Source organism: Zootoca vivipara, chromosome 4 (assembly GCF_965207765.1).
Source record: "Zootoca vivipara chromosome 4, rZooViv2.hap1.1, whole genome shotgun sequence".
NCBI classification, from domain to species: domain Eukaryota; kingdom Metazoa; phylum Chordata; class Lepidosauria; order Squamata; family Lacertidae; genus Zootoca; species Zootoca vivipara.
In genome coordinates, this window is record NC_142587.1 from 72,101,297 (window position 1) to 72,115,228 (window position 13,932).

Sequence of the window (13,932 nt, forward strand, 5' to 3'; positions counted from 1 at the left end):
TTTTGCCCAATGTGGGGCTCAAAAACCCATAACCCTGAGATCAAGAGTCTCATGCTGTACCGATGGAGCTATATCCGCAGTGGTCTGATACTGATTCAAGTTAAATAGAAGCTATTTATTGACCAAGTTTCCCACAGAACTGCCATTGCCGCTCCAATTTCCCCTCAAGCTACCTCACAAACTAGTTATCTCACCTGTCAAGGAGATGAATTGTGGTGGAACCTGAGCATTTAAAATTAACAAGCAGATTAGAATTTAAGTGTTCTAAGGTCTTATCTAGGGACGTGGGTGGCGCTGTGGTCTAAACCACAGAGCCTAGGGCTTGCTGATCGGAAGGTCGGCAATTTGAATCCCCGCGACGGGGTGAGCTCCTGTTGTTTGGTCCCAGCTCCTGCCCACCTAGCAGTTCAAAAGCATGTCAAGTGCAAGTAGATAAATAGGTACTGCTCTGGTAGGAAGGTAAACGGCGTTTCCATGCACTGCTCTGGTTCGCTAGAAGCGGCTTAGTCATGCTGGCCACATGACCTGGAAGCTGTCTGTGGACAAACCCCGGCTCCCTCGACCTATAGAGTGAGATGAGCACACAACCCCAGAGTCGTCCACAACTGGACCTAATGGTCAGGGGTACCTTTACCTTTAAAGTCTTATCTACTCTATACAATAAATGTATACTTTGAACCAGTGCTATTTTTCTAGAAAAAAAGAGGCGCTGGAACTCACTATGAATGCTTCCCTTGTTCTCCTATAATAGTAGAAATGGCATCTACCTGAGAGGTGCCAGAACCGAGTTCTGATGAGTTCCGGTTGGGAAAAAAAGTATTGCTTTAAACAGTCATGGCTCCCCCCCACAAGGAATCCTTAAAAGTGTGATTTGTTAAGGGTGCTAAGAGTTGTTAGGAGGCCCCTATTCCCCTCACAGAGCTACAATTCCCAGTTTCCTGGGAAGAGGGATTGGCCACCCTGGGAACTGTAGCTCCATGAGGGAAACAGTAAAACAACTCTCAGCACACTTAAACAAATTACATTTCCCGGGATTCTTTGGGAGAAGCCAGGGTTGTTTAAAGTGGTGTGAGACTGTTTTAAATGTTTAGTGTGTATGAAGCCTAAGAACTGAGAACCTTATTCAGTCTACACCAGGCATCCCCAAACTTCGGCCCTCCAGATGTTTTGGACTACAATTCCCATCTTTCCCAACCATTGGTCCTGTTAGCTAGGGATCATGGGAGTTGCAGGCCAAAACATCTGAAGGGCCGCAGTTTTGGGATGCCTGGTCTACACCCCCCCCAACCAACATATTCTACCATGTTACCTATCAACACTGTCAGGGATTTCCGGAGCATAATCCCAGATTACTTCCTCAGCAGCGATGTAATAGTCCCAATTCTTAATCATCCGTAATTCTTTATAGGATAATTTCCTTGTTAAAGTGTCTGGATTTCCACAGTCTTCTATGTTGAGGTAACCATGCATTCCAGCTGGAAAGACAGATCATGACTGTTAGATGTAAAGGAATGTGCATGCCCAAGTGCTTTTCTTGTTTCCCTTCAGCCAAACCAGATAGAAGTTAAGGATTTTATTATATATATTCAGTGGTACCGCGACTTACGAACGACTCGGCAGCCGAATTTTTCGACTTACAAATGGGGCTAATGGCCACGCGCTTACAAATATCTCAACATCCAAAAGGAAACCGCGGCGGTTTTAGATAGGGATTTTTCAACTTACGAATTTTTAGATAGGGTTGCTTCAACTTACAAATTTTTCCATTTCCAATGCATTCCTATGGGAAATCGCGTTCCCAATGGCGTTTTTCGACTTACGAATTTTTCGACCTACGAAGGTGCCTTCGGAAAGGATTAAATTTGTAAGTCGAGGCACCACTGTATATTATTTTATTAGAGACCTCTGAAAGATGTACATTTGTCTCCTGCCATGATCAAAATCTCCTCCACATTAGCCAGCAAAAAGAATCTGTGGGCCATTCATTACTCTCTTAAGATATAAATAACAAAGCCATGTTAATGCATGTTGAAACACCCACTCGGTGTGTGGAATCCATTTGTATATGCATCCATGCATCCATGAGTATATGATACAGTGGTTACCCTGCACTAACAGAAGGGAGAGAGATTTTCATCATTTCCTCCTCCCTTCTGGGGCCCCACCTTCCCCAGAACACGTGCTGCCATAGTTAAGATGATTTTGCATGTTTTGTACAACTGCTACCGGTATATGAGAGAAGGTAATGAAGGCTGCAGTTGCACCAATGCCTGCTGAAGAAAGATCTCCTTGCCTTGCAAATGCTTTTCAACAAGTGATGATATGAGCCACTTTCCTGTCTTGCTCACGGACATATTTGCTGTTGCTGATGCTCCTGCGACAAGATTGATCGTTGACATTTTATAGTGGTTTTGCTCCAAGGTTTGCCCATTGAAATGGACCGAGAAGATCTCAGGCGCAGAACTCATCCCTATCAAATGCCAACTAATGTGATGGTAAGCACAGGCTTGTACATCTGAAACGCAAAAGAACAGCAGTTGGGAACTTTTGTTTCAAAATCCCTGTACCGTAATGGCAGTCAGTCAAGCAAATCTGTCTAGGTTAACAGGATATACAGTACAGTACCTGGTAGTGTTCCGTTAGTGTAGCCATTAATGGTGTACATGAGGGAGGGTCCTTTTTGCCAGCTTTTGCTTTCATCAAACACAGCAAACATCAGCACATATTCCCTGTCAAAAAATTTCTGTGTTCCATTTTCATGCAGGCTTCCTAGAAAAAGAAAAGGCTGTCACAGACATCGGGGGGGGGGGACAAAGTGTTTTATCAAACAATACATAGATAATGAAGGACCCCTAGGAAGCTGCCCATCAAGTTCATTACTGTTGACACTGATTGGCAGCAGCTCTCTAGGGTTTCTCTCCCAGCACAGGCACCAACTCTATGGGGCTGAGGACACCTCAGCCCCACCAAAGTATGTTGGGACAGGGCTGTGCCCCCCAACCTTGAAGAGCTGGGCCTGCTAGAAGAGAAATTATTCCTGTCAAAAGGGCCTAGTTTGTCAGAGGCCAAGGAGCTGAGGCAGATGATAAACAGGAATGCATGTGTGGGAAGAAGGGACATTACAGATAAACCCCAACAAACACTTGCTGGTTTCTTCAACCTAAATGTTTCATTACCGTTTTTACATATCAGCAAGGCACCGATAAGGCCAGAATTGAAGTCTTGCACCATGTTTTCATGTGAGTAGTAGGCATAGGTGAGGCAATGAGGATCAGCCTCCCGTGGTCCAGTTCCTGCAGACGCCTTCCACACATATTTATAACTTTTTCCAGGAGGCACAGCATCATCGAGTTTTTCGATAGGCAATGTATTGTCAGAATATGAGGAACCTTCAGTGGCAGGGAAACAAGGATTCACCATGTATTATTCATACATAATAATACCAACAGGGCCCTTACGAAGCAACGAATAAATAAATGTACATGCACCCACCTATCCATATACACGCTGAGTCTAATGTCCTCTTTATACCAGGCATGGAGAATCTGTGTCTTTTCAGATGCTGTTAAACTATAATTTGCATCACTCCCTGCCCATGGGCCATGCGAGCTGGGAGTGATGGGAGTTGCAGTCCAATAAAATCTGGAGGGTCACAGGTTCCTCCAATCTATTCCCCTTTCTTATACAGCCCTGCATGGGGACTGTACATGCACATACGGTACAGGAGAACAGGTACTTTTTCCAGATAGCCCTACATAGGCCCATGGACGTGCAGTGGGGGCGGGGGAGGTGCAGCTGGGTACACTTGCCCTGGGCTTCGGAGGGCTAAGCCAGCTGGAAGGGAGGGGAGCCAGAGGCCTGCTGGACTTGGCTGTCATACCAAGAACACCCCGTGCTTCCCAGTCATCTGGGGACAAGCTCTGCACTATTTGCTATTGCTGTGCAAACTGAAAGTTGCCAGCTTTTTTCAGTTTACCATTCTCCTCTACCATTATATACAGAGGACGCTATTGCAGAAATTACTTGGAAGAACATATTTCCATTTACTCGTGCAAATGGCATATGGATATGCCTTCTCAGCTCATTCTAGAAGAATGAATTCTATTTAATATGCCGCTATTTAAATATTAGAGGCATGACAATATATTTCTGGGGGTCAGGTACACCAATTTGGTATCATTATCCCTTGCAATCCAAACAACAACTTGTGTCCGTCACTGGCTGATGCCTAGTACAAAATACAGGAGGGCACAGATCTAACATTCCTCATCAGGAAAAGCGGCATGAAGCCCAACAAAATATATCACATTGTTTAAAATGTTGATATTTCTTGCACTTGCAGTTTACCCCTAAACCAGGTTAAAGTATACAGTATCCACTTTTCCTTTTCCTTCTAAGAGCTGGGGATCAGATCAAAATCTGAGGCAGACCTTAGCTTTTCTGATGTTGTTATATAGTTTAGTCACTAGGTGGCATTTGACTTCATTATATCTGGGTTGGAGGCTGAAGCTTCTTGTTATGGATCTGCTCATTTAAAATAAATAATAAAGTTCTCGTCTAGCTTCCTGACTGGTGTGTCTTTTAAGTTTTCCATTACAGTCATATTTCCACTAATGGGAGCTCTGGTTGGCTGGTCCTGATGGCTGACGAAGCCAGGAATATGAAAGGATCATCACTGGGAGATCTGACAACAGTCACATTACCAGCACTTACCTTCTGAATGTTTGCTGTATGCTATGCCTTGTGGGTGAATACTCAGTGGTTTATTAGCCAGGTTCTTAAAATGAATGACAAGTGTATCTCCCACTTCAGCACGTAGTGTTGGACCCAGAAGCCCTATCAAAATTAAAATATTTTTTAAGGAGAGAAAGAGAAATCCCTAAAATACACAACATGGAAAAAGAGACTTTTGTTTTGACTGAGAGACAAACTTGCACACACAAGTGGCTATTAGAATGCATCATCATTCCTTAGGGCAGGAATTTTATTATTTGTTAACACACACCAACCTTCCTCCAAGAAGTTCAGAGCGGCAATTGAGCTTTATGCTCGCCTGCGACGTTAGAAGGAGAAGATGATAGCTATGCTTATACAAGCAACTCCCCATTTACATGGGGGTTTCATTCCAAGGCAGCAGACGTTTAAGTGAAATCGCTTATATTGGGAACCAGTGTTATAAACTGAGATATGAAAGCTAGGAGCTAAATGGCACCTTAAATCTAGGTTATGGGCGCAACAACGGAAAGTCTAGGTGCAGGGTTTTTTTTAATAAAAAGAATACAAAGCTGAAAAATGAATGAACTGCAATTAAAATATTATGTTCGTTTTTCACATGGTCTGGTCTTTCCCCTGTCCAGCCCCCTATTATTCTTAAGAGAGTCTCTTCTCCAGTCTTCAGAAGAGAGGCTGCAAGTGGGGAGGCAGAAAAAGGTCCTCCTTTCCTTCCACTCTGCAGTTTTAATCTGAAATCTTAGGTGCAGTACTGCACCCAGAGCTCAGAAACTGCTCATGCTAATGAAATTCCCTGCCGCAGAAATGTGCCTACAACAATGGTAGTTTCACTGTTGGGAACACCATTGAAAAAGCCTGCAAACACCATCCAAACCTCTGGAAACCATTGGAAAACCCTTAAAAACAAAAATCCACCAAACTCCACCACAATTGCTCCCTCCAAACCTCCTTGCTCAAATTCCAACTCTCCACAGGCTTCAACGGTCAGCGCAAGGACTCCTAGGATTGTGCTTGCAAAAGCTTGTGGAATTGCTAGACGCTATTTCTGCTGTTTCTGCTCTCTTTTAGGGTCATTTTTGAGTGGCACAGGTGGGGAGGGTGAGCAGAGAGAGAGGGCAGGGAGGACGAGCAGTGCAGGTGGAGCTATGGCAGTGGTGGCAGCGGGCCGAGGCAGCCTGGGCAGGCAAGGGAGGTGGCGGGCATGCAGCCACGGCATGGTGGAGGGGTCCCACATTTTGGTTAGTAAAAGTTGGATGGTATGATTTTGATGATTCCATTTTTTTTTTGATCCTATGGCCTAGCTAAATTCAAAAGGCCTGTGCCTAAATTTTGCTATATAGAACTGAGCTTTCCAAACGTTTCATGTTGGTGACACGCTTTTTAGGCATGCATCATTTTGTGACACAGTAATTCAGTTTTTGCATCATTTCGTGACACAGTAATTCAGTTTTACTATCAAACCGGAAGTTAAACTAACTCCTTCGTGTGACAAACTTACACATTGCAGCCCACACACTAATGTGTCGCGACACACAGTTTGGAAAGTTCTGGAAAGCTCTGGTATATAGAACAAGTATTTGTTCCTTATGTAGCAGATACTCATTCCGGAACACTTAAAAGAATAAACCGTTAGAATGCATTGTGACCGCTGTAGCCTATGCATGAAAAGAGAATCGGCTAGGCGTGGCAATTGTGCTTAATCTTGAATTGTTTTGCAGGTAGATGAAAGAAGATATTGGAAGACATTTAATGAATAGGAAAATTAATCAAAGTCTTCATAAAGAAAGACATTGAAAAATGATTATATGTAATCACATGGTATTATGGTGAGGGAAGATCTGAAGAGTTAATATGTTAATGAATATGGCCAGGCAGGGGGCTTAGACTTCCAGCACAATTCTCTCCACTCCACCCTACCAACACATTGAAGGAATGCCTGAAAAATCTAGTCACTTAAAAACAAGGAAAATTGCATACAAAACAGAGGTACAAGCAACTAACAATATTAGACCACTCTGTCAGCATGGTAGGAAACTTTGTATTTGGGCCGCATTACTGACTTGACACACAGCTGGGTTGTTATTTTTTCAGTTTAGATTGAGACTGGGGAGGGGCGAAGAGCATCAAAATACAGTATTTCATAAGAAATGACAGAATAGATACAGGAAAGATTCTGACTAATGCTATGTGTACGCTGCTTCCCACACCAGCAGTGGGGCCATACATGTGCAGAGCAAATAGGTGGGTGTACACTGTCTTATTTATTGTTAGAAACTACAATAATGACCTGTTGGCATTGGTTCTGTTTTATCGTATCAGGCAAACCATTAGGAAGAGAAAGCACAGGGGCATGCAACAGGGTGGCATGTTTTGCAAGACCCTTTCTCCCACTGAAACACCACTGTATGAATCTGTAGTTTCAGTGGGAAATGATATGCAAAACCCACCTTGTAAACTCATTCTTTTTTTCCTATATGTTTCAGTGGGGTGAAGCAAATACCCAGCCACTCCACTATACTTACACTCATTTATCATTAAAATTTGTAGGAGACTTCATGTGTCATGCAGGAAATTCTGGAACAATGTGGAAGTGAAAGAAGGAAGCCACAACTCAGCCTTTGTGGCAACGTGCAAAATAACATTCAAAGGAACAACAGCTAGGCATCCTTTGTATATTTTGAGTCAGCGATACGACACTAGTTACTGAAATGATTAGTCACTTTCTAGTTAGCTGTTCCACAGAATTCTGGGTTCATTAATGGTACAATGGAAACTACGGTATCTAATTATCAGTGCAAGGAGAAGAACAGAATAAATTTGCCAAAAAAATGACTACTGACCGTCTCCTGGCCATGCTCCTTCGCATTGCTATTGCTTCCTGTTCACCTGCCTTCTGCAAGCAGGTGGCCAGGGATATGAAAGAGCAGCAGGATCCACCTGCCTCTACCTCTACACCTTAGATAAAGAATGTGGAACATTTTCATGCTAAGGGCCACATTCCTCATGGAGACGCTTCCAGGGGCCGTATGCCAGTATTAGGTGTGGCCAGGGGCAAAAGGTGGGCAGGGTCATAGCAGATGTGACCCATGTCTTGAACACTAGGCTGCATTCCAGCCAGGCAAAAGTCAGAAGTTTCTAAAAGGTGCCCCCCCACCCCACCCGTCTCTCCATCCAGCTAAGTACCGTATTTTCGCTCCATAAGATGTACTTTTTCCCTCCTAAAAATGAAGGGGAAATGTCTGTGCATCTTATGGAGCAAAGGCACTGGATGGAGGGGCGGGGGAAGAGACGAGCAGCCTGAAAACGGGCTGCTCCCGCCTCCGCCGCCAATAGCGGCATTGATTCAGAATATTTTTTTCTTGTTTTCCTCCTCTAAAAAACTAGGTGCATCTTATGGTCAGGTGCGTCTTATGGAGCGAAAAATATGGTAAGAAGCAGCTGAGTCAGGCGCTCAAAGAGGGTAGAGTAGACCCATAGGAAGGGAGAGACCCATTTGTCCCACATCAGTGTGCCAACTCCAGGGCAGATGTACTCTCCCCACCTATGCTGTTTTGGGGCCATGTCTAGGGAATAAGAGGAGTTTGGCTTCTAAACCTCCCTTGACCCACCCCACCACCAGAGTACCAATAGCTGAGTGGCAAGGATAGCAGTGGTTTCTCTGCTCATGGTGGGGTGGCTTCCAAATAGGATGTCCCGCCTCTGTCTGCAGACCTGCCTTACTGCAGGCCGAGGGGAGGGGGGAAATCCACTTTATCCTCTAACCTCAGGAACACCCATTGGATTGTGACCTAAATGGGTAAATAAACTTGTAGTGGTTTAAAATGTTGTTAATTTGGATTCATGACAGCAGAGAGATTATACCATACTGTGAAAATTTCACCTGCAATATCTGAAAATGATGCTGTGTTTACCTGATAGGGCATTTCTTGGTTTTTCTTTTTTGAAATCTGCTTCATACTCGCTGTAGATAATTTTCTTAAATAGATGATCTGATTTTGGTAATCTGAAATAGAAGAGTCTTAAAACTATCACAGGAAATAGCTTCCGTGTGGAAGATACGTACAAGACCGCTATGCTGTAAAATACATTATGCAAGTTGAGCACAGCTGCAGAAATCAACTTGTGTACCAAACACATCTTGTATTCTCAGCAGAGCCACCTGCTGAAACAAAGACAGGAGACAGGGCCTTTTTTGTAAAGGCACCCAATCTCTGGAATTTTTTCTCCCAAAAAGTATGCCTGGCACAATTCTCATTTTCTTTTTGGCACCATGTGAGCACTTTTTTTTGTTATTTTGCTCTGGTCTTTAAAAAATGTGTGAAGAGGTTTTACATGGGCGTTTTACACTACATTGTTGTTGTTTTTTAAAAAATTGTGGTTTTTAGTCATATACATTTCAATAAGTTTACAGTCATTTTAACATTTCAAAACTCGACTTCCTTCCTCCTCTTTCTGCGGTTCCTTATATGTATATTTATCATTTGCTGCATATTCTAAATTAACTTAACTTATTCTTTTATTCATCTACTTTAATTATTTACTCTTATGAAACTGCAGGTTATTACAATAATCCTGTCAATGTCCTTATCTGTTTACAATTTATTTGTACCTATTCAATAAACCATTTCCATTTTTTATAAAAAGTTTGTTGTCTTGATTTCTTATTTTTCTGGTAAGTTTCGCCATTTCTGCATAGTCCATGAGTTTTTTTTAATCAAATCTTCTTTTGTCGGGATGACTTCTTTCCTTTTTTGGGCAAATAATATTCTTGCTGCTATAGTCGTATACATGAATAAATTTTTATACTGTTTTGGTAGTTCTACCCCTATAATTCGCAGGAAACTTCCGGGTTTTGTTTTACAAATGTTATTATAAACATTGTTTTCAATTCATCATTTCCCCGTAAGCTTTAACCTTACTGCAAGACCACCATGTATGATAGAAAGTACCTTCTTTCTCTTGCATTTCCAACACTTATTCATTTTTTATTTATACATTTTTTCCAGTTTACTCGGTGTTAGATACCATCTATATAACATAGAATCATAGAATCATAGAGTTGGAAGAGACCACAAGGGCCATCCAGTCCAACCCCCTGCCAAGCAGGAAACAGGAAACACCATCAAAGCATTCTTGACATATGCCTGTCAAGCCTCTGCTTAAAGACGTCCAAAGAAGGAGACTCCACCACACTCCTTGGTAGCAAATTCCACTGTCAAACAGCTCTTACTGTCAGGAAGTTCTTCCTAATGTTTAGGTGGAATCTTCTTTCTTGTAGTTTGAATCCATTGCTCCGTGTCCGCTTCTCTGATGCAGCAGAAAACAACCTTTCTCCCTCCTCTATATAGCATCCTTTTATATATTTGAACATGGCTATCACATCACCCCTTAACCTTCTCTTCTCCAGGCTAAACATACCCAGCTCCCTAAGCCGTTCCTCATAAGGCATCGTTTCCAGGCCTTTGACCATTTTGGTTGCCCTCTTCTGGACACGTTCCAGCTTGCCAGTATCCTTCTTGAACTGTGGTGCCCAGAACTGGACACAGTATTCCAGGTGAGGTCTGACCAGAGCAGAATACAGTGGTGGTACTATTACTTCCCTTGATCTAGATGCTATACTCCTATTGATGCAGCCCAGAATTGCATTGGCTTTTTTAGCTGCTGCATCACACTGTTGACTCATGTCAAGTTTGTGGTCTACCAAGACTCCTAGATCCTTTTCACATGCACTGCTCTCAAGCCAGGTTCATACAGTTCATACAATTTTCTCTTAAACCATTGCATGCTGTAAATTTTATATCCGTATTCCATAATAGTTCCCACGCTTCCATAACTATATTATAACCAATATCTGTTGCCCAATTTTACACTACATTGTTTTGCTGTGCTTGATTGCAATTTTGAAGTTATTAGTTTATTGTTAATTGCTCTAAGAGCATTGCTGAAGAGTGGGCAATAATACCACTAAATAAACTATAAGGTTATTTTTCAGAATTTACTATATCCTAATCTATTCCAACTCTGTGTTAGGCCGGCTTGAATGGAATAAGCCTCAGAGATGTACACAAAAGCAAGAATGTGTGGAGGATCAATAGGAGCAAATCAGGAAGGTAGGTATATGAGCTTCATTAGAAGCTTTACTGAGACCCCTCAAATTCCTGAGCCTTTATAAAAAGCTGCCACAACACCAGGCATCCCCAAACTGTGGCCCTCCAGGTGTTTTGGCCTACAACTCCCATGATCCCTAGCTAACAGGACCAGTGGTCAGGGATGATGGGAATTGTAGTCCAAAACATCTGGAAGGCCGAAGTTTGGGGATGCCTGCACAACACACTCAGATTTAACATTGCTCTCTGTTTCAAAAGAAAAGCTGAGGTTTTTTTTTTAAGAAGATAGAACCTATCTAGTCCTGTTCTCACAGTGGCCAATGGCAGAACCTGCCCCAGAGATTCAACACGACTGAGTGCATTTTTTCAACTAGCCATTCAAGAGTGAGCCCAGAATGTGTGGGAGCCCCATAGGTGCATCCGAGTGCGTATGACATTCTGGCTTAGGAAATTAGTCCAAAAGGCAAGTTACAAAGGTAAATGACTGATCTGTGGGTTTAGCCTACAAGACAAAGATTTGAGAATGTGAGGCTGCAAATATTTTTAAGGAGGCTATGGGCCTATCCAAGGTGGGGTGGAGGCGGCAACTGCCCACCCTAGATCAAGTAAAACAATAGAAATACTTAAATGACCAATCACGTCAGTTCTGACCTCCCCCCCCAAAAAAGTCCCCCCCCACCAAGTCCTGCACCCCCTTAACAAAAATCCTGGATAAGCCCATGAAGGAGGCTTATAAATAAAAATAAAAATCTCCACTTGCCTAAGAAGCTAGCAGAGCTTCATTTTGGATTCTCAATCAAGGACATTTTTACATAAAAAAAGTTAAAAGGTGCCCTTGAAGCACTCTCTTTCCTTTTGTTGGCATATAAGCGTGGACACGCGATCAAATGGACATTCTCACCAGCACTGGTTTATATCTGCATTGCAAACCAGTCTAAGGCTGAAGCTAGATTAGGACAGCAGACATGTGATGGCCTCCACATCTCCTCTCCTTCTCCCCGTTTAATAGGTAGTACTGTATTTCCGATATGGCACACAGAAATTATGAACATAGACAGTCAAAACCATAAAGCTACTTAAAACCAAATAAGAAAATATATCACAAAGTTGAAGAACAACATTTTAACAACTCAGGCTGCAGCTGGGTGTGACGTTTGAGATCTGAATCTTTTTTGAGGTCTGAATCTTTTCTAGCTTGCATGGAAACAACAACTAGTATATCAGAGAGAAAGAAACCTCATGTGAGCAAATTTCATTATGCTAAAGTGGTAAAAAGTGAATAAGCAGCAAAATGCTGAAAGCCAACAATAGAAGAAAATAATAATGAGTAACACTAGCAGAAAACCTGTCCAAAAATCACAGAAATTTAGAAGTCACACCATTGAAAGGAACTTAGAACTAACATTTATCTTGGTTAACCTAGCAGCCCATTCTTCAGGGGTCGGGGAACCTCGCCTTCCCATTACACCCCCCCCAATAACCTACACACATTTAATTACCTGGACAGGTCTTCTGCCTGGGAACTGTAGCTCCAGTTAGCGACCTGAGCCACTATATAGTGCTCTCGGACCCGAGCTGCTTCCGCACTGGGATTCCCCAGACCTGGCCAGCCTACGCCCAGCAGCATTAAGAGAAGATGTTTGTAGACAAGGGCCATGGCACGAGTTCCCATTGATGCAGATTTCTTGAGAGACACATGAGGTACAGGCCGTACTTTTAGTGCTGCAGAGTGCAACTTCCCCAGGAAAATGCTTTCGCTGCGGCTGGTGTTGCAAGGGATACTGGCATTCATGACGCCTAGGTCATTGCTCTTTTCCTCCTCCTCCTCCTCCTCCTCTCTCTCTCATTGCTGAAAGGATTGTAGTCGAGATAAGCAGCTGCTGAATTTGCCTTGTTCTTCCCCTCTTCCTCCTCCACAAGCACCTTCTCCTCCAAGGAACAAATTGCAAGGAAGCGGATTCCACTTCACACAGAGGAGAATATGGTTTATTTGTGTTGTTGCCCACTAGGGCAGGAGTGTATCAGGGCGGTAGCAAGAAATTCAGGGCATGATAGCAGGCTATCCAGTCATGTGGAGAACACCTTGGAAAGCTTTGGCCAATAGTAGCCCAAGGTTGGCCAATTTGGGGAAGAGGGAAGAGCACTACTCGAAGGCCAGAACACCATTTCACTACATAAATACCTGTAGTTATTTCATTATTCTGTTTATATCCCGCCTTTCTCCTGGTGCAGGATCACAACATAAATTAAAGCAGATAGAACTAAAAACCCACGATAAATATTTCCAAGAAAATGAATAAGTAACCCTCAGAAAACCCTGCCACAACAAAGAGTTAGTAGTCAAAGGCCTGCTAGAACAGTAGGGGCCTGTGGAACCCTGACTCTTTCTCCAAAGAATTCAAGGCAACATGCCTGGTTGTTCCCTCATTTTCTCCTCACAACAAATCTATAGAGTAAACCAGGCTGAATTGATGGGCATGTTTTTGTTGTTGTTTAGTCGTTTAGTCGTGTCCGACTCTTCGTGAGTCGATTGATGGGCATATGGTGATCCAACCCACAAGCTTCATGGCTAAGCAAGATTTGAACTTGAACTAGCTAATATGGAATCCTCCAGATTTGGGGACTACAATTCCCTTCAGCTCCAGCCAGCAATGATTGGGGCTTTAAGCTGTAAACAGGCAGAGCAGAGGACCTTCTCAGTAGTGGTGCTCTCCCTGTGGAACACCCTCCTATCAGATGTCTAGGATATAAAAGAACTACACTACTTGTAGAAGACATCTGAAGGCAGCCCTGTATCAGGGAGTTTTACTTTTATTGTGTTTTTATATATTCTGGAAGCCACCCAGAGTGGCTGAGAAAACCCAGCCAGATGGGTATAAATAATAAAATTATGTAATAAAACATCATCATCATCATCATCAAGCCCACCTGTATTAAAGAGGGGGAAACCACACACACAATATACACACAGGTATATTGGAGCTCAGAGCCCATTGGGCCACTAACCCAGCCCAGAGTTGCTGAACTTTATACTGTAGTGTTAAATCTATGTGGCAACTTATACTATTTTGTAGGTGGAATAACACAACTTGAA

The 13,932-nt window shown here is 42.9% G+C and overlaps 1 protein-coding gene across 1 annotated transcript in view; it reads right to left on the reverse strand.

Moving 5' to 3' along the window:
• F5 (coagulation factor V) overlaps positions 1 to 13,229 on the reverse strand; it is a 36,572-nt gene extending 23,343 nt beyond the window's left edge. The window contains exons 1-7 of the mRNA XM_035115560.3: positions 12,338 to 13,229; positions 8,643 to 8,734; positions 4,714 to 4,836; positions 3,177 to 3,389; positions 2,626 to 2,769; positions 2,294 to 2,515; positions 1,310 to 1,475 (exon numbers count right to left, since the gene is read on the reverse strand). Of these exons, the coding sequence (XP_034971451.3) occupies positions 1,310 to 1,475; positions 2,294 to 2,515; positions 2,626 to 2,769; positions 3,177 to 3,389; positions 4,714 to 4,836; positions 8,643 to 8,734; positions 12,338 to 12,630 (1,253 nt within the window). The 5' untranslated portion in view covers positions 12,631 to 13,229. The remainder of the gene's footprint in view (positions 1 to 1,309; positions 1,476 to 2,293; positions 2,516 to 2,625; positions 2,770 to 3,176; positions 3,390 to 4,713; positions 4,837 to 8,642; positions 8,735 to 12,337) is intronic.
• Between the last annotated feature and the right edge of the window lie 703 nt (positions 13,230 to 13,932).